The sequence below is a fragment of the Etheostoma spectabile genome, chromosome 8 (assembly GCF_008692095.1).
Source record: "Etheostoma spectabile isolate EspeVRDwgs_2016 chromosome 8, UIUC_Espe_1.0, whole genome shotgun sequence".
In the NCBI taxonomy this organism is placed as follows: Eukaryota; Metazoa; Chordata; class Actinopteri; order Perciformes; family Percidae; genus Etheostoma; species Etheostoma spectabile.
In genome coordinates this window covers 35,631,098-35,652,863 of record NC_045740.1, presented here as the reverse complement: position 1 = coordinate 35,652,863, position 21,766 = coordinate 35,631,098, and the positions used below count along the sequence as shown (strand labels likewise).

The 21,766-nt window shown below is 41.7% G+C and overlaps 1 protein-coding gene and 1 long non-coding RNA gene across 11 annotated transcripts in view; one reads left to right on the top strand and one right to left on the bottom strand.

Annotated features, from left to right (window-relative positions):
• Positions 1-17,224, top strand: part of osbpl5 (oxysterol binding protein-like 5) — a 62,302-nt gene extending 45,078 nt beyond the window's left edge. For all 10 annotated transcript variants that reach the window (XM_032522741.1, XM_032522736.1, XM_032522739.1 and 7 more), the window contains 14 exons: positions 3,019-3,232; positions 4,650-4,834; positions 5,708-5,789; positions 8,497-8,595; positions 8,777-8,873; positions 9,089-9,187; positions 11,026-11,123; positions 11,273-11,362; positions 12,060-12,196; positions 12,530-12,709; positions 13,896-14,025; positions 14,888-15,002; positions 15,113-15,215; positions 15,450-17,224. In XM_032522741.1, coding sequence (XP_032378632.1) covers positions 3,019-3,232; positions 4,650-4,834; positions 5,708-5,789; positions 8,497-8,595; positions 8,777-8,873; positions 9,089-9,187; positions 11,026-11,123; positions 11,273-11,362; positions 12,060-12,196; positions 12,530-12,709; positions 13,896-14,025; positions 14,888-15,002; positions 15,113-15,215; positions 15,450-15,585 — 1,765 coding nt within the window. In that variant the 3' untranslated portion in view covers positions 15,586-17,224. The remainder of the gene's footprint in view (positions 1-3,018; positions 3,233-4,649; positions 4,835-5,707; positions 5,790-8,496; positions 8,596-8,776; positions 8,874-9,088; positions 9,188-11,025; positions 11,124-11,272; positions 11,363-12,059; positions 12,197-12,529; positions 12,710-13,895; positions 14,026-14,887; positions 15,003-15,112; positions 15,216-15,449) is intronic.
• LOC116693644 (uncharacterized) lies at positions 339-19,378 on the bottom strand. Its single transcript, XR_004332967.1, has 3 exons — positions 19,255-19,378; positions 19,138-19,195; positions 339-438 (listed from the first exon to the last, which is right to left on the bottom strand). It is a non-coding gene; the product is annotated as an uncharacterized LOC116693644 (long non-coding RNA).
• Positions 19,379-21,766: the final 2,388 nt, after the last annotated feature.

Genomic DNA, 21,766 nt, shown 5'->3' with positions numbered 1-21,766 from the left:
GGATCAGTGTGATTCTATTCTGTTGAGCTGGAACAGTGTAATCATAGTATGATGTTGGCCTAGTTTGTGCCTTTAATGTATTTACCTTTTATGCATTTGAACTTTGGAACCAGTAAACTCCTGGTAGTCACCTTTGCTTTGTAGGGTGTATAAAGTGGCACCTTGTGAGACTGGTAAATGTGCTCATTTCACTTACCTTATGGTGTTATATATCTTGTTTGTGCACGTTATAGATTTAAAAAGTGAAAAAACCCAAAGTCCCCCCCAAAGGGACGTACCATCTCCAACAGAAAACACTGTTCCCCAACTGCTCCAAACAGCTCTATTGTATATGCTAGTATGGCACGTCCTCATACTCTGCTTCTGACTGGCTAGTAGTCCTTGCTGCTGTCAGGGCACGTCCTCATTCTCTGCTTCTGACTGGCTAGTAGTCATTACCTATCTATTGCACATGTGCAACTCCCAACAAAGATGGAATAGAAGTTAGATGCCTCACTCTGTGGCTAAAACAGAGAGCTCAACACACAGGGTGAAAAGAGGAGCTGCAGCAATGTGCAGTACAACAAACATATGGTGTTTTTTGAAACCATATAAACATATTTTTATATAACCTCTAAATACAATCCTGAAACTGAAAATGAGCATAATATTGGCACTTTAAAATCTGCTTTACTGGGCACTGCATAGAATAATAATTATCATAGAAGGATAGAAGAGTCATGAAACAACATTGAAATGTATTCCAAACTGCTGAGGTTTTTAAAGCCTTTGGAATTAGGCCGACATTTAATTTTTTCCATAAGAATATTTTAAATTCTTTCAAAGCAGATTTTTAAATTCAAAATAGAGTGTTGAGATTGTTGTGTAAATAGTGACAGTGCAGACAGGAAATGTGAATGCAAGCAGAACAACTAGTTGTTCCTGTAATGAATGTGGAACCAAATGAATGTGATAAGGGTAATTACAAAGGAAGCAAATAATGCGTGTGTGTGTGTGTGTGTGTGTGTGTTGTGTGTGTGTGTGTGTGTGTGTGTGTGTGTGTGTGCGTGTGTGTGTGTGTGTGTGCGTGTGTGTGCTCCACTTTGGCAGTCTGTTAACTGATGACAAAAGTACAGTTGTGTAACAAAAAAAGCCCCATAACTATCATCACATGCAAATGTGTCTTTCTTACTTTTTACATGTTTTACATGGACCTATCTATAGTTATTTTCACATTTCCTTTTAAAAGTGTGCGTCACTGTTAGTGTGCTGTTTACATTCTACATTAGACATCCATTTCCCTGCCCCTCCCCCTTCCGCCCCTCCTTCATGGCTGCTCCCTCCCTCTGGCCATCCATCCCAGCTCTCCCTCCTCTCCTGCTCCTCTCCCAGCCAATCAGAGCAGCCCGTACGATCATATGACTGACAGAGGAGCAGGAAGATGATGTAGAATGAGAACCATACACCCCCCAGAAAGAGACAGCAACACCGCAGCATTTGCAAGCCCGCACAAACACACGTGCATGCACTGGCACACAGACCGGATCTGCACACACACACACACACACACACACACACACACACACACACACACACATTCAGGAAGCAGGTGTGCTGGAGTCGAGGAAACAAACTGCACTTTTTAGTCATTAGATTAAAAACACTACCACAGGCACAGCAGAGGAGAGGAGGAAAGGACAGACTGTGTTTGGATTTACTGGTGACATCGTCGGTGGTGTTTTGATTCCTGAGGAAAAATTTGTCCGCATGCTGTATGTCTTCGAGGTAAGGAAAGCAGCCTCTGTTCCAGGGTGTGTTTGGGTTAATAAATAACACAACTGGTTGGTTAGTGTTACACAGAGGGAGCAGGAATGTGACTCTTCTCTCCTGTCGAGCCCTAGGGGCATTTTGAAAATTGAACTCCCTTCTTATTGTTCTTTGAGCAGAATCCCATCATTGAATGTGCTTTTGAAAGCTGACACACTCCAATTATCTACCGCTGCTCTAACATTTGACTGTATTTGTTAGAATCCCATGCATATGATTAAGACCTGCTTTCATTTCTGTGTCTGTCTGCTAGTGTAGCCCATTGAATGTGACGCACAGATGTCCACTGTCTGACTTATAAAATGGCTGTAAAATTGGTACCATGATGTTCCCTATTTGCAATCGATTTAACCCCCTCTTCCCTTTCTCTCTTTCATTCTCGCTTCTCCTTTCTTTGGCTATTTACAAGTTAATGCATGACTTTCTTCACTGTGTTTCCCTCTTTTTTTCAACTTTGTTCTCTTAGTTCTTGACATCTGAGGTTTGGGTTTTCCAAGACTGGCAAATTCACATTAAGAAAATGAGAAATAAGCAAAGAATGCAGTTTCAATAAGTTATTTCTCAGCCTGTCTGTGTCTGTGTGCCCTGATTGCATTCCAACCGGGAAATGAGGTGATGTGGTCTGGTTGTCCTGGCAACCAGGCGGGTCAGATTTACTTAATCCATAAGGCCCTCTAGGACTGCCTGGTTTTTATAGTGGATAGTCTCACACATAGCCAGAAGAGGAGGATGCCATTTGATCACAGATTCAATACACATTTACAGCCGTCAAGGTTCATTTCTGTTTCTCTCAGACGTCTGTGCCAGTTTGAGCTCTTTATTCTCTGCTTTACTGGAGAAGCAATGTTAAAAGCTTGAAGCACTGAAGTATAATCAAGTTGCTCAAGATGTTTGTAATGCCATGTGACGTTACTCATCTTTAATGTCTAATCACAGTCCGCTTACATCATCCCTGGTTATGACTTGCCGGCATTTATTTTGAGAGCCACTTATGACACCATTTCAGATCTATTCAGAAACAACCTGTCAAAGATCAGCACTCACATTTTTTACAGGGTTACTACCTCATTTATCCTGTGATTATGTATCTGTAATTTGTTTCCAGAAGAGCTTTGTCTAAGCTGGACATGCAGTAGCAGTAAAATGGTGGAATATCAAGGTCGCTTAATAAAATTCTAACCTTGGTGTTCACTTCTCCTCTCTTACTGTTAGGTTAAATGAAACTGCGCTGCTGGGCAATCACCACATGGAGCATGACGGCTTTTCAGACAAATCGGAGCGAGAGGCTCATGATGACTGGGACACTACAGCCAATGAGAACGGTGGAAGGCTAACAGAGGAGAGCGACATGGACCAATCGGACGACCTGTCCCCCGGGCCACAGGCCACAGCCTATGTAGAGCAGAGCACAGAGGAGATGGCTGAGGTGAGTTGCTTAGGTTATGGCTACAGTATTTATAGTCTAGATCAATGGAAGTACATTTCCAGGATAAAGCCTAATATCCGGCGGCGCGGGGTGTTAGCTTTAAAGAAAATGTATGCAACAAGGCAGGCCTGCTTGGTTCTTTTGTGGAATGATTTTAAAGCTTTACAAAGAATATGCTTACCGCATTTACCATATAACTGGGACATTTGGGACCGATAAGTGTGATTTGTGTGGACAAAGTACACATGGCAATACACTGGTAAGTTTTAACCATGTACCAGCAGCTCGTGTTACTTTATTGTGTAAAAAGTTAACTTTCTTTTATAGTGTATGTGGTGTGTTATTTTTGTGGGGTGAAAATGTTCCACCCAAACAAGTTCCTTCCCAAGACCACTTTACAAAGCCCACGTCACTGCGTCCAAAACTGGCCAAGGCCGGCCAAGACGAGTGTGATTGGTTTAAAGAAATGCAAACAACCCAGAGCGTTTTTCTCCTGTCTCATGGACTGTATAAAAATAATGGACGTAGCATTGGTGACGTCACCAATTGGTTTGTGGACTGCCGTTTTGAAGCCAGGAGTTTGCATTTTGGGCGTCGCCGTCTTGGTATTTTGGGGGCAGATAGACCATATTTGTACAAATGGTTGTAGCTGAGGAGAACGGCACGTTTAAGCCAGAGTTGTGTATGGTTGCAATGGCGCTGCCATAAGCTAATCACCTAAAAAGAGAAAGCTGATGATTTTCAACCCTTCTGATTAGAGTAATCCAGTGTTTTAGCAGAGTTTTACTGGCGGGTGAACACAGAACACAGCAGTACACAGAGCTGGAAAAATCAGCCGACTTTCTTGTAAGTTTTCAGCTAACACTAGCGCTAGCTAGCTTGGTTAGCAGAACACTGAACAAAACATGTATTGGCAACCTAAGTGTTCCATTTAACTTTAAAAGTTAATGGCACTTAAAGTTAATGGCTATTTAAATGTACACAGTGCCATGGATACGCATTGCTAAGCCTGTATTATGATTGACAGGTCGGCGTGTAGCTACGCCCCTAAAGCATCCCTTGCTTTATCATAAATTTTAAAATAAATGGGATCATAATTTACAAAATGAACATCCTACTGTATTAAAGAAGACTTGAAACTAACGATTGAGGCCATCAACTCATTAGGAAAATGATTTCCCCCATAACAGACTTCTTTTTGGAGCCAGTGGACGCCCCATGCTACCAGAATTGGCTTCACTTTTCAGGCGGTTGTTGCCGCTTGGTGTAGCCAGCCAGGCAATACGAGACTATAGTTGGGAGCTTTGCCTGGTTTGGTGTGGGTTACTGTTCCCTCGCAGTAGTTTTTATCTTGTTTTATGTCCAATGAGGCTGCAAGATAATGTAAAAAAAAAAAAATATGTATGTGTTATTTCAGGCTGGGGAAGCCTCCCAGGTGGAGACTGTCTCAGAGGAGAACAAGGGTCTGATCTGGAGCCTGCTGAAGCAGCTGCGGCCGGGCATGGACCTGTCCAAAGTGGTGCTGCCCACCTTCATCCTGGAGCCTCGCTCCTTCCTGGACAAGCTGTCTGACTACTACTACCACGCTGATCTGCTGTCACAGTCAGTAACTGATAATCACACACAAGTGTGTGTGTGTGTGTGTGTGTGTGTGTGTGTGTGTGTGTGTGTGTGTGTGTGTGTGTGTGTGTGTGTGTGTGTGTGTGTGTGTGTGTGTGTGTGTGTGCAAAGCTAGGTGACAGCGCTCCATGTTAACGCCTGTTCTCTCCAAGCCGAGGCGCAGAGCATGACCTTGTGTTGTTACGTTACTAGTCCAAGATCAAGTTCAACTTTATTTATCCTTAAAAAGGAAATTTAGTGTGCAGCAAGATATGTTAAAAAAACAGGTAGAGTGAGCTACTACTGACAGGGAGAGCGAGAGAGAGAGAGAGACTGTCCAATCCAGCCAATCCAGTCTGATAGGTGGAATGATTAGGCATGTAGATTTTCAACTGTATTTCCTCTATTCTAAGGATCTTCCACAGAGGGCTTAGTTTGAGGTAACAAGATCCCACAGCTAAGGAATAGATTGGTACTTTATGTGTAAAACTATTAAGTGTCTTATCAAATAAGGAATTGTTTCACAGGTAACCATGTTTCCCAGAAATAGATTAACTGACTGGTGCAGGACAAGAAGACTATAAGAAACGCAGTCAGTCTGATGTTCAGAGAGACACTTTGGGTACACACCGTCCAGTGCCCGCGACTAGGACTAGATTGTGTGTGACAGGGTGGGGGGTGTGGTGTTACGTTGGCTCTCCATCATGATGATATTGTCCATCGGCACAACCCTAGCGCACGTGCGTGTGTCCGTCCATCCATAAGAGTGTGCACATGTTAGTATTTTCCTTCAAAGTCAGATGAGGGCTGGAACTATTATCTGTCTGCTTTTCTTGTTGTGATTGTGTCCGTCTCCTTCCATCTTTCCCGCCACAGAGCTGCCCTGGAGGAGAACGCATACGGTCGGATCAAGCAGGTTTTGAGATGGTACTTGTCTGGCTTCTACAAGAAGCCTAAGGTAAGATTTCCCTCACTATTGTACCAGATGGTAACTCTGATTATCAAATGCAACACCTGTTTTGACTTTTTAAAGATAAGGACACATCTATAGCATATTTAAAGTTGACACATTTTTCAAATTAGCTCTTTAGTAATATTAAATATAGTAAACACAAATAACTATAGCTTAGTTGTCTGTCAAATGCCATTTTTCCATGTCAAAGATCAGCAGTAACAAGAGGATTCAGCCGTTTGGTGATTGCCAAAGCTTTTAACTGATTAAGGCTGTGTTTACATAGACCTAAGCACTCCTCCTGTGTGTGAACACATCTCTTCTTTCAGGTATCTTTCCACAGGCCCTGAAAACTGCAGTAATCAAGCCACTCTTAAAAAAGAACAATCTAGACAAGTCACTAATGAGCAACTATAGGCCAATATCAAACCTTCCGTTTTTAAGTAAAATCATTGAAAAAGTAGTCTTTCAACAACTCAACCATTTCTTGTCACTAAGCAACAGTTTTGATACCTTTCAGTCGGGTTTCCGACCACACCACAGCACTGAAACGGCTCTTGTCAAAGTCTTTTAAAGACATCCACCTTAACACAGATAATGGCAAAATTTCAATCTTAGTATTACTTGATCTCAGTGCTGCATTTGACACGGTCGACCATGACATACTACTAGACCGATTGGAAAACTGCGTTGGCCTTTCTGGCTCAGTACTAAACTGGTTTGAATCTACCTAAAGAATAGGGATACTTGTGTCTATAGGTAATTATGCATCTGAGCGTACAAATATGACGTGCGGAGTTCCGCAAGGCTCCATTCTGGGGCCTCTTCTGTTTAACATCTACATGCTTCCACTGGCTCAGATTATGGAGAAAAACAAAATAAGTTACCATAGTTATGCGGACGACACACAAATTTACATAACCTTATCGCCAGGGGACTATAGTCCAATACAAAAACTGACTAAGTGCATCGAACAAATTAACGGCTGGATGTGCCAGAACTTTCTGAAATTAAATGAAGGAAAAAACTGAGGTGGTTGTTTTTGGAGCAAGAGAGGAACGATTAAAAGTCTGCGCTCAGCTTCAAACAACAATGTTAAAAACAACAGACAAAGCCAGAAATCTTGGTGTAGTCATGGACTCAGACCTGAACTTTAACAGCCACATTAAGACAATTACAAAGTCAGCCTACTATCACCTTAAGAATATATCAAGGGTTAAAGGACTTATGTGTCAACAGGATTTGGAAAACTTGTCCATGCCTTATCTTCAGTAGACTTGACTACTGTAACGGGGTCTTTACAGGTCTCCCTAAAAAATCAATCAGACAGCTGCAGCTGATTCAGAACGCTGCTGCTCGAGTCCTCACTAAGACCAAGAGACTGGATCACATCACTCCAGTTCTGAAGTCTTTACACGGCTTCCTGTGTCTCAAAGAATTGATTTCAAAGTACTCTTGCTAGTTTATAAATCACTTAACGGTTTAGGTCCAAAATATATTGCTGATCTGCTACTACACTATGAACCACCCAGACCTCTCAGGTCATCTGGGACAGGTCTGCTTTCTGTCCCCAGAGTCAGAACTAAACAGGGTGAAGCAGCTTTCAGTTTCTATGCTCCTCATATCTGGAATAAACTCCCAGAAACCTGTAGATCCGCTGCTACTCTCAGTTCTTTTAAATCAAGGCTGAAGACCTTTCTATTGATGCTGCCTTTCTTTAAATGACTAATCATTTCTTTAAATTTCTTATGCTGCACTGTAAATTTATTCTTGTGTTTTATGTTTCTCTTTGTTTTTAACTGTCTATTCATGTGTTTACCGGTTTTTAATGCTTGTGATTTTTAACTGTTTTTACTTGTGTTTTATCTGTTTAACTGATTTTGTGTAAAGCACTTTGAATTGCCTTGTTGCTGAAATGTGCTATACAAATAAAGCTGCCTTGCCTTGCCTTGCCTTGCCTGCCTCAGGCAATCATTCTGAAAGGGTGTACTGGATTTAGGTGGCAGCAGTTATGCCCGCAGGGTGGTGCGGGAAAAACCGCAGCGAAAAGTTGCACAACCCTTCAGTGAATTGACGGACAGACTGATCTTGTGTGAATGAACCCGAACGGCTCTCAGTCACACACTCTCCTGTCTGACTCTCGGAAGTGGTAGAGTTTGGAGCACTGGGAGTGTTTTAGCATTTTTCAGACTGCTCTTTTTTGGTCTCACCACCTTCTAACATGACATTCTGTGACACTGTATTTCTTGGCCGCTTGACAAATGACTGCCCTGGGTCGAGTTCTGCAGTAAAAACGTCAGGAGGCACTTCCCACTTGTTCCCACTCGGTATGAATGTATTTTCTTAGTGGCAACAAAACCCCCAACATGAGCCAGCCTGTAGATTAAACTAGGCTCGCTCAACACTTTTTGGGCTGACTGCCTAGGAGGCTCCCTGGAGATAAACGGGTAAAAACCTGTTAACCTCTGTAATCTGTAATCAATATAAGGAAATCTACTGTAGGGTTTTCCGCCTGGAGTCCAGACAAGTGCTGATGTGTTCCATGCCTTATTTTCTGTAACTTAACTGTTGAAATGTCATGGGTGAGGCCGGTTTGATCCAGTAATCATCTTCAATGTAATTGGTCCTCACCATTGGGTACTGGCTAAGTGTCCTTGTCTCAGAAGATGCTTAAATTAATATTAATGTGTATGTATGTGTTTGCATTTCCCAGGGTCTGAAGAAGCCTTACAACCCAATCCTGGGGGAAAGGTTTCGCTGCTGCTGGCTTCATCCTCAAACCGACAGCTGCACTTTCTACATAGCGGAACAGGTGAAACCAGATAGACACGATTCATCCCTTTGTCTGATATATTTTGCACAATTCTGCAAACTCACAGAGCACAAACCTGTGAAATGCAACAAGTGTAAAATGAATATTTGCCAGAGGGTATCTGATACCTCCTTCCCTTACACCGATGCTCAAATGTCTCTCTCTCTCTCTCCTCTGATAGGTGTCTCACCATCCGCCCATCTCTGCCTTTTATGTCTGCAATAGGAAGGATGGTTTTTCTATTAGTGGAAGCATCCTGGCCAAATCCAAGTTCTATGGTACACAGCATAATACAATATGTAATCTTTTGTCCAGTGTGACCAATACACATTTACACGCACATTTAAAGTTATGCAAGGGCACAGCAATTGGTCACGGGATATCTTTTCTGCTTTGTGGCGCAACAAATGACCGTCAGTATAAGCTTTTTAAGGCGGATCTACAAGGACAGTTGGTTATTGTGTTTTTAATCAAGTTGCCTTCTCTGTTGTAGGTAACTCTCTGTCAGCTATCCTGGATGGAAAAGCCAGGCTGCTCTTCCTGGGCAGGGATGAGGAGTATATCATCACAATGCCGTACGCACACTGCAAAGGTAACAGAGGTTTAGAAGGTTTTATTGCAATAAGTCGTCCTTTTTGGTGTTGTTGTCCATATTAATCCTGCTGTGTTAATAACAATTCAATATTTTTCACACGTAACAGTCAGCTTTACTGTCCCATTAAATACTATTGAATCCATCTGCCACCTGACTTATTCAGTGCCAATACCGATGCCTGGGCTTTGTGTGTCTGTCGATACCCGTTACCAAGCCGACACCATTGTTGAATTAATAATAAACTGTACACCTTCCACCATATACCTTTTTTCTACCATGTGGAAGGGACTAAAGGCACCAGACTTTCCTAACTAAACGTTACTTTCCTAACTAAGACAAAATAACATCAATGTAATGTATTGAATTTGCATGGTGCTTTTAGACGTGCTTGATTAAATTGGTAGTATTGTACTACCACCAACCCTCCAAACATTAACCTTGCATCTAAATTGAAATAAATCCTTTGAACTTGTTTAACAATTTAGGATGTTGATACCTCAGTTCAGTTTAATACACCCGTCATTCTTACCATCACATGGAACAATGCAACGTTTTTACACAGCAGTTGAGCATAAATTTAACTCAGAAAATAGTTTTCCGTTTGCACAGAGCTGAAGATGTGTCTGTCAAGGAGGCTCTTAAGCCATGTCTCACAAGAGTCTGATAGAACATATGCTTTCCTTCTTTAATGATTACACCTGTTTACACAGGCTGCGTGACGGCCTTTTTAAAATTTATTTAATTTTTATTTTTTTAAACGGCTCGTGCTAACCACCCCTCTAGATGCATACTTTAAAAACGCTTAAAGTGTACTTTCTTCTGTTTGACACACACAACTACTAGGGGTGGGAATCACCAGAGGCCTCATGATACAATATCATCACAATACGATATTATTGCGTTTTTAAACATATTGCAATATTCTGCAATCTATTGCAATTTATAACCTTTTTTCCAACTTCGAATTTTTCCCAATTTCAAACAATGTCACCAAAAAGAAACTTTGTCAACATCTGTTTTATCTAAAAAGATACATTTCTCTGTTTGTTCATATCAGTTTAATTGTATTGCTACAAAAGGGGAGTGCCAAGCAGACAAACTTTCGATACAGTATTGCTACTGAAAATACCGCGATACTATGCTGTATCGTTTTTTTTCCACCCCTAATAACTACATTGATTAAGTGTTGGACTAAACCAAGCACAGGTGACCTACACTCAATACTGTGCCTAAACACATCCTGTGTTGACACACTGAAGCTGCTGCTCTGCTAATGCGCCACTCACGCTGCACTTCCTGTGTAGACACAGGTTTACAAAGTATCATTACAGAACAAGTTTGCTTTTTTCCTGGATGATTTTAGTTTGGACTTCCTGTCTCACCCAACTGGCCTTAGCTCTTGCTAAGCTCCTCATTGTCACCCTTGAGTTAGCAAACATAGCTACGGTGCATGAGGTCAACACACAAGCTCATCTTCCACAGTTCCGATGAAATCGGTCGTCTGTGACAAATCATGGGTGTGGTGTGGGCTGTACCCTTTGCAGCTATCTGTCTTGCCAATGCGTCTGAGCTACTGGAAATAAAATAGCACTCAGAACATGAACTCTCAAATGGCAGAGGGCCAAAATTGGAGATAGATGATGGATGGAATGGAAGTCGGGTCTAGTTTCTATTTATTCTCCGAGTGTACAGTGTATGGGTGTATTGTAAATCACCGTCTTCATCTTGTCTCACAGTCAAGTCAAGTGTCTAGATCATAAATGATATTCCTAACGTTGTGTTCATTGATGTGCTGTTGATCTGATGCTGTCACACTGTATCTGTACCTCCTGAAGGTATCCTGTACGGCACCATGACACTAGAGCTGGGTGGGAAGGTCACCATTGAGTGTGAGAAAACCAAATGTTTCACAGAGCTGGAGTTTAAACTCAAGGTATATCTTTGAACAAGTTTGCATCATATTCTTAGTTACTAGTTACTTTTTCTTACGCTGTAATAGTTGCTTGACTAGTCAGCGATTGAAACTCTGTATGATCTGAGATAAGGGCAGTTTTATTAAATGTGTTTACACTTTAACTGCAGCCTTTCCTTGGAGGCTCCTGCTCTGTGAATCAGATCAGCGGGAAGATCTATGCGGGAGAGGAGCTCCTGGCCACCGTTGATGGACACTGGGTGAGAGCTTTTATCCAGTTTTTATCCCTTTGACCCCACTTGCCGTCTCAATCTCCCTCTTAAATTAATCTTTTACAATCTTTCTCTGCCACTCCCTCATTGCCACTCAGTATTTTGTGATTCTCTGTAGTAGTTAGAGTCAGAATTAGTAATTAACCCTTGTGTTGTCTTCCCGTCGACCATGTAACTTTTTGTTTTTTCCGAGTCAACATTTTGACGTTTTTGTGACTTTTCTACAAGTCTTTCTGTCACTTTTTTCGGATGTTTATATACTATGCCTTTTGACATTTTTGTGGACTTTTTCCTGCATTTTTAATGCTTTTTCTAACATTTTGCAATGCAATAAAATTAAATAAAACTTCCAAATTAAATTAAAGTAGAGAACTGATCATTTTACTTGTGAAGAGCTTTGTAGACAAACATCCATGTTGCTTTTTGTTGTTTTGAATTTCTGACATTATTAACTTTTTGAAAATGGGAACATTTTGGAAAATTTGGCCCTAGGACAACAGGAGGGTTAAAGGATTTAGGAGCAGCAGTGAGATAGAGGGCTCTCACAGCGGGCTGAACAAATATGAAAAAGCATCGAAAGGTTTAACATTTGACGTACTGGAAATCGTTAACACCAACCAAAGATATTTTGCCGTTGTTTCCAGCGGTGTGGGACTGAACATTGTGTTGCCTTTGCTGTATTCAGGACAGTGAGGTGTTCATTAATGAGAAGCGCTCGGGCCAGCAGGAGACGCTGTGGAACCCGACCTCGGACATTCGCAGCAGACGCCTCAAAAGACAAGTGGTCCAGACAGACCAGCAGGGAGAGTTTGAGTCTGAAAGGTAAAGCACCCATGCTTATTTCCCAAGTTAAATCATTCGTTTGTCAAACACTACAAACTCGCAGAATACATTTGGCTGGTAAAACACAGGCATACTACATGATATTAATAATGGTGTACATTTAGGTGTGTCAGGATGTCAACATGCACAATACCAGGGCTCTCTCACAGACACCTCAATTAAATGCAGCCTTTAGAAATGGTATTAGCCATAGCCACATCTTTGCTTGACAAGGTAAAATAGACAATGACAAAACTACTGCTGACTTCAGTGACACTTATATGTACAACATGCATGCCCTGTGTTCATTCCGTTTTAATATGCTCTCCACAGACTGTGGCAGCATGTGACCAGTGCCATCATGGACCGGGACCAGCTGCGGGCCACCCAGGAGAAGTTTGTGCTGGAGGAAGCTCAGCGGGCGGAGGCCAGGGAGAGAGGCGACAAACCCTGGACCTCCACACTTTTCCATCAGGACCCAGTCACCTGCGAGTGGACCTACAGGCATATGGAGTATGAGCACTAATACGTTGGGTTGGGTACCGAAACCCGTTGCAAATATGGCACCGATGCCTAAACAACCGGTATCTACCGGATTGAAAGACCAACGCGGATTTCAGCGCCTCATTTTGGTGCCACCTAAACGTCTGCGCTGCTCTTTGGTGCTCCGAAACGAACGTTACAGGCGACAGAAGCATCGCTGCACGCGGCGCTAGCTAACACTACACTTGACAGCAGTCGACGTCAGCCTACTGTAAGCTAGTAGCAGTTGAAATGCTCACAGCTAACGTTAAAAGGTGTAAAGTGGGACTGTATTTCCAACGCTGGCACATAACAGTCTGCAGCTGCCGTCGTCGGAAAACACAGACCAACCTGTAGCCTTGTGGTGCGTTCAAAGTTGTTGTAAAATACCCTTCTCCCATCTGGTGGTTGTTTTTGTCGTTAAACGGCAATTTACTGGTGAAATAAGTTATTTTTATAATAAATCATTTAATTCATTTTGACCATATGGCAGCACTTTTTTTTAAAGTATCAGCACATGCACCGTTTAATAATTATTGCTTTAGCACTGGTATCGGAAAAATGACACCCAACCCTACTCATACCAAGCAAATAATTTCAATTCAATTCAATTTTATTTATAGTATCAAATCACAACAAGAGTTATCTCAAGACACTTTACAGATAGAGCAGGTCTAGACCACACTCCAGAATCCACAAGGACCCAACAGTTCCAGTAGTTTCCTCCAGAGCAAGCAACAGTGCGACAGTGGCGAGGAAAAACTTCCTTTTAGGCAGAAACCTCGGTCAGACCCAGGCTCTTGGGAGGCGGTGTCTGACGACCGGTAGGGATTAGAATGAAGAGTTTGTTTGTAGTAGTTCTTTGTAGCATAGCAGGGCACTGTGGGCGTTACAAGGCACAGCAGGACGTAGCTGGGCACCGCAGAGCGTAGCAGGATGTAACATGGCATCGCAGGACATGTAGCGGGACCATGGACAGCTGCTACCCTGATTTTTGGCGCCTCCCTGATCCGAGGAAACACAACAATGGACTGTTCCCCCTGTATTAGTGTAGATTCTATGTCATCATAACAAGGATTAAACTGTAAAGTAATAAGAGGAAAACACATGGAAATTATTAAGATGTTGAGATTTAAATGACTGCATCCACAGCTTATCACATTGTCCTGTTTGGCAGCACGCGGCCGTGGGACCCGGAGCGCTGTCTGGTTCAGTTTGAGAAGGAAGGCGTGGTCCAGACGCACGAGAAAAGCCAGAGGCGACACAACGGACTCTCCTACAGCCACAGCTGGGCCAGCCAACAAAAGGTTAGCCAGACCAATCACACACCTCCAAACTAGAGCTATATTGATCTATCAAAGGGTGTGTCATTGGCATTTCATCCAAAGGTAAGCTCAGAATCAGAATCAGAATCCGCTTTATTCGCCAGGTATGAGGACACATACGAGGAATTTTTCTTTGGAGCATCGTTGCTCACAATGTGCTTACACACAAAACAACCAAAACAAAAAATATACACACAAATGTATACACACAATATATACATACTCTAAACAGAACAATATAGAGGCATGAGTGAACAAAGAGTGCAATAAAAATTATTTAAATATGGAGCATAGTGCAAGGATACTGGAATAAATAGTGTTATGTTATTATATTACAATATGAACAGTATGAACATTATGGACAGTTCTGAAATAGAAAATGAGAATGATGACTGAATAACAAATAAGAGAGATGGGAGAATGGGAATGATGAGTAAATAGTAAATAATAAATAATAAGTGAGATATGAGAATGAGAATGATGAATAATAGTAAATAGGTGGAATAATAAGTGGAACCAGTGACCAGGTGCTGTAGAGACAGTGTTACTGGGTTATTGACCAGAATTGAACCTGACACTGACGGTAAGAAGTCAGCTGTTCATCAGAGAGATGGCTTGTAGCAGCTGCACTGCTTCCTGTCAGGCCAGACTGCACTTTCTGTTTAAGTGCATCAAAAATCACTGACAAACAAGACCAGCCCCTTTCTTTCTCACTTGTTATTCGCCGCAGTGATGCCCAGACAGCTACACCCGATCTTTGCTGCGTCCGCTAGCATTTTATTGTCAATTTGTCTGCAGTGAAGTGTAAATAACTTACACTTAAGACTCTTCTGCCCCCTGCCAGGCTGAGATGAATGGGAAACGACGAAAGGCCAGTAGCCAGCCATCCAGCTGCAGCCAGAACACGGAGAGCAGCAGCACCACACCAGAACCCACACACGAGTCCTCAGACAATGAAGGTGAGACACGCACACACACACACACACACACACACAGACACACACTCAAAACTAACAAAATCTTAAACTGCGATACAATAGTCTATTATTCTTGTCTGTACTGTGCCCAGGCTTCTCAAACCAGTGTGCACGGTGCAATAAAGAGGTGAAGGACATCGCCCTGATGGAGGCCTCCATCACGTCCATACAGAAGACACAGCAGGACATCCAGCGGTGAAAAGAACACACATTTACATGCACGCACACATTTGTAGAGGGAATTGGGGTAGCATGATGTCTAGAAAGTCCCACATTGATATCCACTATTGGATGAATACAAAATGGTGCCAGGAGCCTGTTCTGTTGTAGTACAGACTTTTGTGTTTTTCTGTGATCGTTCTAGATTGTTTAGACTTAACTACTGCTGATTGTTAAACCGTTCTCCTAACCCGTCTCTCTCCCCCGTAGGAACCTGGCGGCTCTGAGTCGTCAGCTGACTCGTCAGAGGGCGACGGACGACGGCGTGTCGCTAACCGGCCGTCACTGTCTCATCCTCTGTGTCCTGCTCCTCTCCCAGCTCCTCCTCAACTACGTCTTCACCTGAGCCCGCTCCTCAGGGAGGAGTTTCCCTCCGGCACTGATCTACCATCCGATCCCTCCACCAAAAAAACAAAAAAAAAAACAAAAAAGTTAAAAGCACAGACTCCAATCAGCAGATTAGGGCAGAGACCTCAGATCAGTGTTCGGAGGGCAACTTCATCCCGTTGTTTTTTCTGTGAGGGGAGCAGCACTGGACACGAAAGCAATAAACACAGCCACAGCCACCGCCTGTCAGCCATCTGCAGAGAGGAACAGCACCACCTAGTGTAGCCAGACTGAGTCAGCGCCGGCACCCATGCACTTTGGACAGGAGAGGAGAGCATGGCTAAAAAGATTTTGAATAAAAAGATGAAATGTATGATGAAGAATGATTTTACAAAAAGAGAAATGACAAAGAGGATGTTTCACCATTCCTTAGTATCTTTTTATATTGCCCTGCAATACTGTCTATCTGTCGGTGTGCCTGCCTGTATGTGTTGTCCGTACCTACAGTACAGTAGGCCCTAAGGGTGCAGGCAGATCTCCGCTTGGACTTCTCCTACTCCCCTTTCTCTCCAGATTTGGGCCTTAACGCTGAAGCCAAAAAAAAAGAAGAAGAATAAGAAAAACAGGGCAAACTACGAAGGAATATCTTCCAACAGTGCAATTCTGTCTGTTTTGTATCAATGTACACTCAAATACACTCTGTCTTTTAATGATGATAATTTTACCAAAACAGTATTTATAATCCGAGAGGACAGAGTACTTGTTTACAGGGAGCACTGTGTGTGTTTGTAGTGACACATAGGGAGGGAGGATAATGGGAAGGAGGAGGGGCAGAGAGCCAAACAGAGTGTCTTTGTATTTGTGTGCCTGTAGTGCTGTAACAGAAGGGATAATAGCATAGCACTGCTCTTTGGTCTAGACCACAACACTAGTGTGTACAATCAGTTACATAGAGAAGCAGCGTGTGGGGGGGGGAAAGAGAGAGAGGAAACTACGGCCTAAAAGAAGGAGTTCATGTGTCCATCTTGGTCCACACCACGTTCAAGTGACTGTTTTAACACGTAAACACTTAGAAGTGAGTTTTTTTTTTCTTTTCTTCTTTTAATCAAGTTGTATATATTTGTCCGGAGGTCTGTGTTTTCAAAAAGAGATTTCAGAATGTATTTATTGGGTGATTAACCTCGACTTTCCTAATCTAATTCAGCTTGGAGGACGGAGACCAGGGGCGACAATCGCTCTCCCAGGGTGGATTTGTCATTTTTGTGTATGTATGGATGTGAGTTTGTGTGTGTGTGTGTGTCAGTGTGAGGGAGCACACGTGTGCAAGTAAGCCATTAAGGTTGTGCTATACAAAGCCAGATCTGTGATCTTGGTTTTTAACTCTTCAATTTCAGTCTCCATTGCCAGTACACTGATCTGCCCGATGGGAGAAAGTCGGAGAGCACAAGAAGGAGGTCGACTCTTTGAATGCTTTTATTTACACCTTAATTTGTTATTTCATTCTTTTCCTGTTTTCTACTCTACTGCCATGTTGTGGGAATTCTACATGCCAGATATTTTTGTCATATGGAAAGAAACAAGAGAACAAGGTGTTGTCCAATGTTTTCATTCATACATGTTGCGTACTGTAGCACTACAGTAAAAGCATTTTAACCCTGTCACTGGCCTTGGTTGTCGTTAATGTCTTGTATTAACCCTCCTGGTGTCTTCGGGTCAAATTGGACCCCTTTCCAAAAAGTTTTTATATCAGAAATTTGGGCTTCCTTCAAACAAATTGTCTAAAAAAGTAACGTTGATGGTTCCCAACAACACTCCTCACAACTTAAATAAATAATCATGTCAATACTTTCATTGAATTTGGGTGTTTTTTTGTCAAATTCATAGCGTTTGGAGAAAAATAAATTGATAAAAGAATTTAAAAAAAAAGTAGAGAAATATGTAAAAGTGACAAAAATGTTATAAAGAATTGGGGGGAAAACCCATATAAATGTCAAAAGGCTCAGAAAAAGGGACAAAAACATTGGGCCAAAGCCACAAGAGAGCCGAAAAAGACGACCAAAACCTTGATTAAAAAAAATTAAAAAATGTCCAGGTCAGCGGGAAGACAACACAAGGGTTAAAAAAGATGTTTCCACTGGGTTTTACAAAGACAAACACTTTACTAACTTAGAAAATACTTTCCTCTGAAGGCAGATATTCTCCACCAGAGGGAGATGTTGATGTGTGTAAACTGGGACTGGTAACCAAAGCAGTACCTGCAGTACTGCGTGGGACCAGTACCCTTTACACAACTAGACCGCAGCAGTCAAGCTCCAGGTGTAACCACGTACCCAAGTACTACTGTACGTAAGTACAATCTTGAGGTACTTAGTTGAGTATTTCCATTTATGCTTTTAGTTCACTGCATTTCATAGATACATATTGTGCATTTCACTTCACTACCTTTATTAGAGAGCTACAGTTACTTTTCAAATTGATATTTTAAGTGTGATCCATTGTTACAGTTTAAACTACTATAACGTATTTTTTTTAGGAAGTAGTTCAAATTAGCTCCAACTTGACTAATGACCATATTAAAGTACTACTTACATATTAATATATCAATGAGTATGGTTTAGTAATATAATAGTTTAGCTCTGACAGCAGCCACTTTACATTTGCAGTTCTTTTACTTTGGGTTTTTTGAGTACTTGTATGCATTTACCCAAGTGAGATTCTGAATGCAGGACTTTCAAATGGAGTTTTTATTATGGCATTGATACTTTTAAAGTGCTCATATTATGCTTTTTGGCTTTATTGTATCATTTTTTGTGCACGTTATAGGTTTACAAAGTAAAAAAATCCCAAAGTCCCCCCCCAAGGGACTTCCCATCACCAACAGAAAACATTCTTCACCAACTGCTCCAAACAGCTCTATTGTAGTCCAGCCTTTACTTCAGAGACAAACGTGCGTCACTTTGTAACATATGATAGCATGGCACGCCCTCATACTCTGCTTCTGACTGGCTAGTAGTCCTTACCTAGGTACTGTCAGGGCACGCCCTCATACTCTGCTTCTGACTGGCTAGTAGTCCTTACCTAGGTACTGTCAGGGCCTTCATACTCTGCTTCTGACTGGCTAGTAGTCCTTACCTAGGTACTGTCAGGGCCCTCATACTCTGCTTCTGACTGGCTAGTAGTCCTTACCTAGGTACTGTCAGGGCCTCATACTCTGCTTCTGACTGGCTAGTAGTCCTTACCTAGGTACTGGCAGGGCCCTCATAAGCTGCTTCTGACTGGCTAGTAGTCCTTACCTAGGTACTGTCAGGGCACGCCCTCATACTCTGCTCCTGACTGGCTAGTAGTCCTTACCTAGGTACTGTCATGGCCCTCATACTCTGCTTCTGATTGGCTAGTAGTCCTTACCTAGGTACTGTCAGGGCACGCCCTCATACTCTGCTCCTGACTGGCTAGTAGTCCTTACCTAGGTACTGTCATGGCCCTCATACTCTGCTTCTGACTGGATAGTAGTCCTTACCTAGGTACTGTCAGGGCCTTCATACTCTGCTTCTGACTGGCTAGTAGTCCTTACCTAGGTACTGTCAGGGCACGCCCTCATACTCTGCTCCTGACTGGCTAGTAGTCCTTACCTAGGTACTGTCATGGCCCTCATACTCTGCTTCTGACTGGATAGTAGTCCTTACAGTACCTAGCTACAGCGCATGTGCGAGTCCCAACAAAGATGGAACAGAAGTGAGATGCCTCACTCTGGAGCTAAAACAGAGCTCAACACACAAAAAGACGAGCTGCAGCAATGTGCAGTACAAAGAAATATGGTGTTTTTTGAAAATTAAATCATGTAAACCTATTCTGGTCCAACCTTAAAATATCATTATGAACCTGAAAATCAGCAGTATATGGGCACTTGAACCGTTGTGTTGTCTTCCCGTCAAAATTGAAAATCAGCAATTTTGTTGATGCTTTTTATCCATGTTTTTAAGTTTTTAAGTTTTTCTTTAGTTTTTGTCCTTTTTTTTCCAACACTTTTGACGCTTTTTTCCCATGTTTGTCACTTTTTTGACGTTTTCAACACTACATAACACTAAGTTATTAACTTTAGTTTTACAGTTATTTTTGGAATATATGGTCAGTAAACCTCATTTATAGGAAATTATACCCAGTGTTTGAGTTAGAAAAGCAGAAATTAGGAATTATTGAGACTAAAATTAAAGGAATGGATTTTGATGGATAACCACAGACTGGAATATGTCAACTTTTACTCAATACTATTTCAACAACACTTCAATTTGTTTTTCAAATGCTATAAAATTGAATACAACACCTCCAAATCACCCCAGAGAGCGTTGTGTGGAATCAATCATGTGATTTTGGGGAATCAAAAAGAACATTGATATGGGAAAACGGGTCAATTTGACCCCGGGACGACACAAGGGTTAAGTAAATTATTTGAATACTCCACCACTGGGTATAGATTAAAAAGAGACAAAGCAAGAAGGCAACTAGAGGTGACAATCCTTCCCGAAATACAACCAGGATCCTAACAGTAGCTCACACACAAAACGTAACCACATCGGTGGCGATATTTTTGCGCAAACTACATGAGAATTGAGATGAGTGGTTGACACAGTATCTGCAAAGCCCTGTCACAGGCCTGAGAGTTAAACCTGAGCAGGTGAAAATCTCTTGGTAGACGTCACATGGATTAACATCTCGGCCACACACACAGATTTAAACCCCCGCGGGGGGAACCCGGATGGTGTTTAGGAGCCTCTCCACAATGCACGAGGCCTTCAGAGTGACTGATGTTTAACCCTTGTGTTGTCTTCCCATCAACCATCATATTTTTTCTACACTTTTTTTTTTAATTCGTACTCAATAAACCTACTTTCTACGACATTCTACAAAAACATTTATTTTCAATTTTTTTCAGCGCTTATTGTCTCTTTTTTGTCATTTTTTTCCGCGGTTTTGGTCGCTTTTTTTTAAAATGCCATACAGTTTAATAAAACCAAAATTCAGTTCAATGAAAGTCATCATTAATTTTACCTGAAGAACATTGTATGGCGCCCGTGTTATTTTTAGGCAATATTCATGAAAGAAAGCCAAGTTTTCTCTTAACCCTCTTTGGGTTAAATTGACCCGTTTTCCCATATCAATGTTCTTTTTAATTCCCCAAAATAACATGATTGGTTCCACACAACGCTCTTTGCCAAGTACAAATCTCTACTTTCATTCATTTTGGGGCGTCTTATTCAATTTTATAGCATTTGAAAAGTATTGAGTAAAAGTTGACATATTCCAGTCTGTGAATATCCATCAACATCCATTCCTTTGATTTAAGTCTAAATAATTCCTAATTTCCGCTTTTCTAACTCAAACATTAGGTATAATTTCCTATAAATGAGGTTTCTTGACAATAAATTCCAAAAATAACTGAAATTAATGTTAATGAGTCAGTGTTACGTGGTGTTGAAAATGTCAAAAAAGTGACAAAAACATGATAAAAAGTCAATAACATTGATAAAAAGCGTCAACTAAAGTGTTGATTTTGACGGGAAGACAACACAAGGGCTAAAGAAAGCGGTGACACCTGGGATGAGATGATATTTTATTATTATGTATTAAGTTATTCAGAAAGCAAATTTCTTCTGTTACAGTCCTGTCACTTCCTCCGCTTTACAGAGAAAGCCTTTGTGGGATGGATACCTGGCATATCCAGTGTCAAGCTTGTTCAAACAGAGATTAATCTGCACATGTAGGTATGTGTGTGTGTGTGTGTGTGAGTGTCGATTTCAGCTAACAAAACAGGGTGTAAATTGTTTTCTCCACTGGGGATCCATAAACAGTATGAATTATTATTATAACCTGAACTAAACTCCCTTTCTGAAACTGAAAACAGTTACATGTTAGAACCTGCCAACCGCGTATTATACCAAGGGTCACATTATTAATACAGCCTGCAGCCATGTCACATTGTACCATACATTCTGTCTTCAAGTCACCTTAAAAGCAAACGAATAAATTGGGATGGCTTTAAATTATGCTCTGAACCTGCAGATATTGGCTAAAAAAAAAATCTTAATATTGCAATTCTCAATGTGTCACCCTGGATAGACTTGCGTTGAGTGAACAGCTCAGCTCTAACTGCGGATCTAAACCAGCAACGCCACATTTCTACCAACTCTTACCCAAATCTTAAG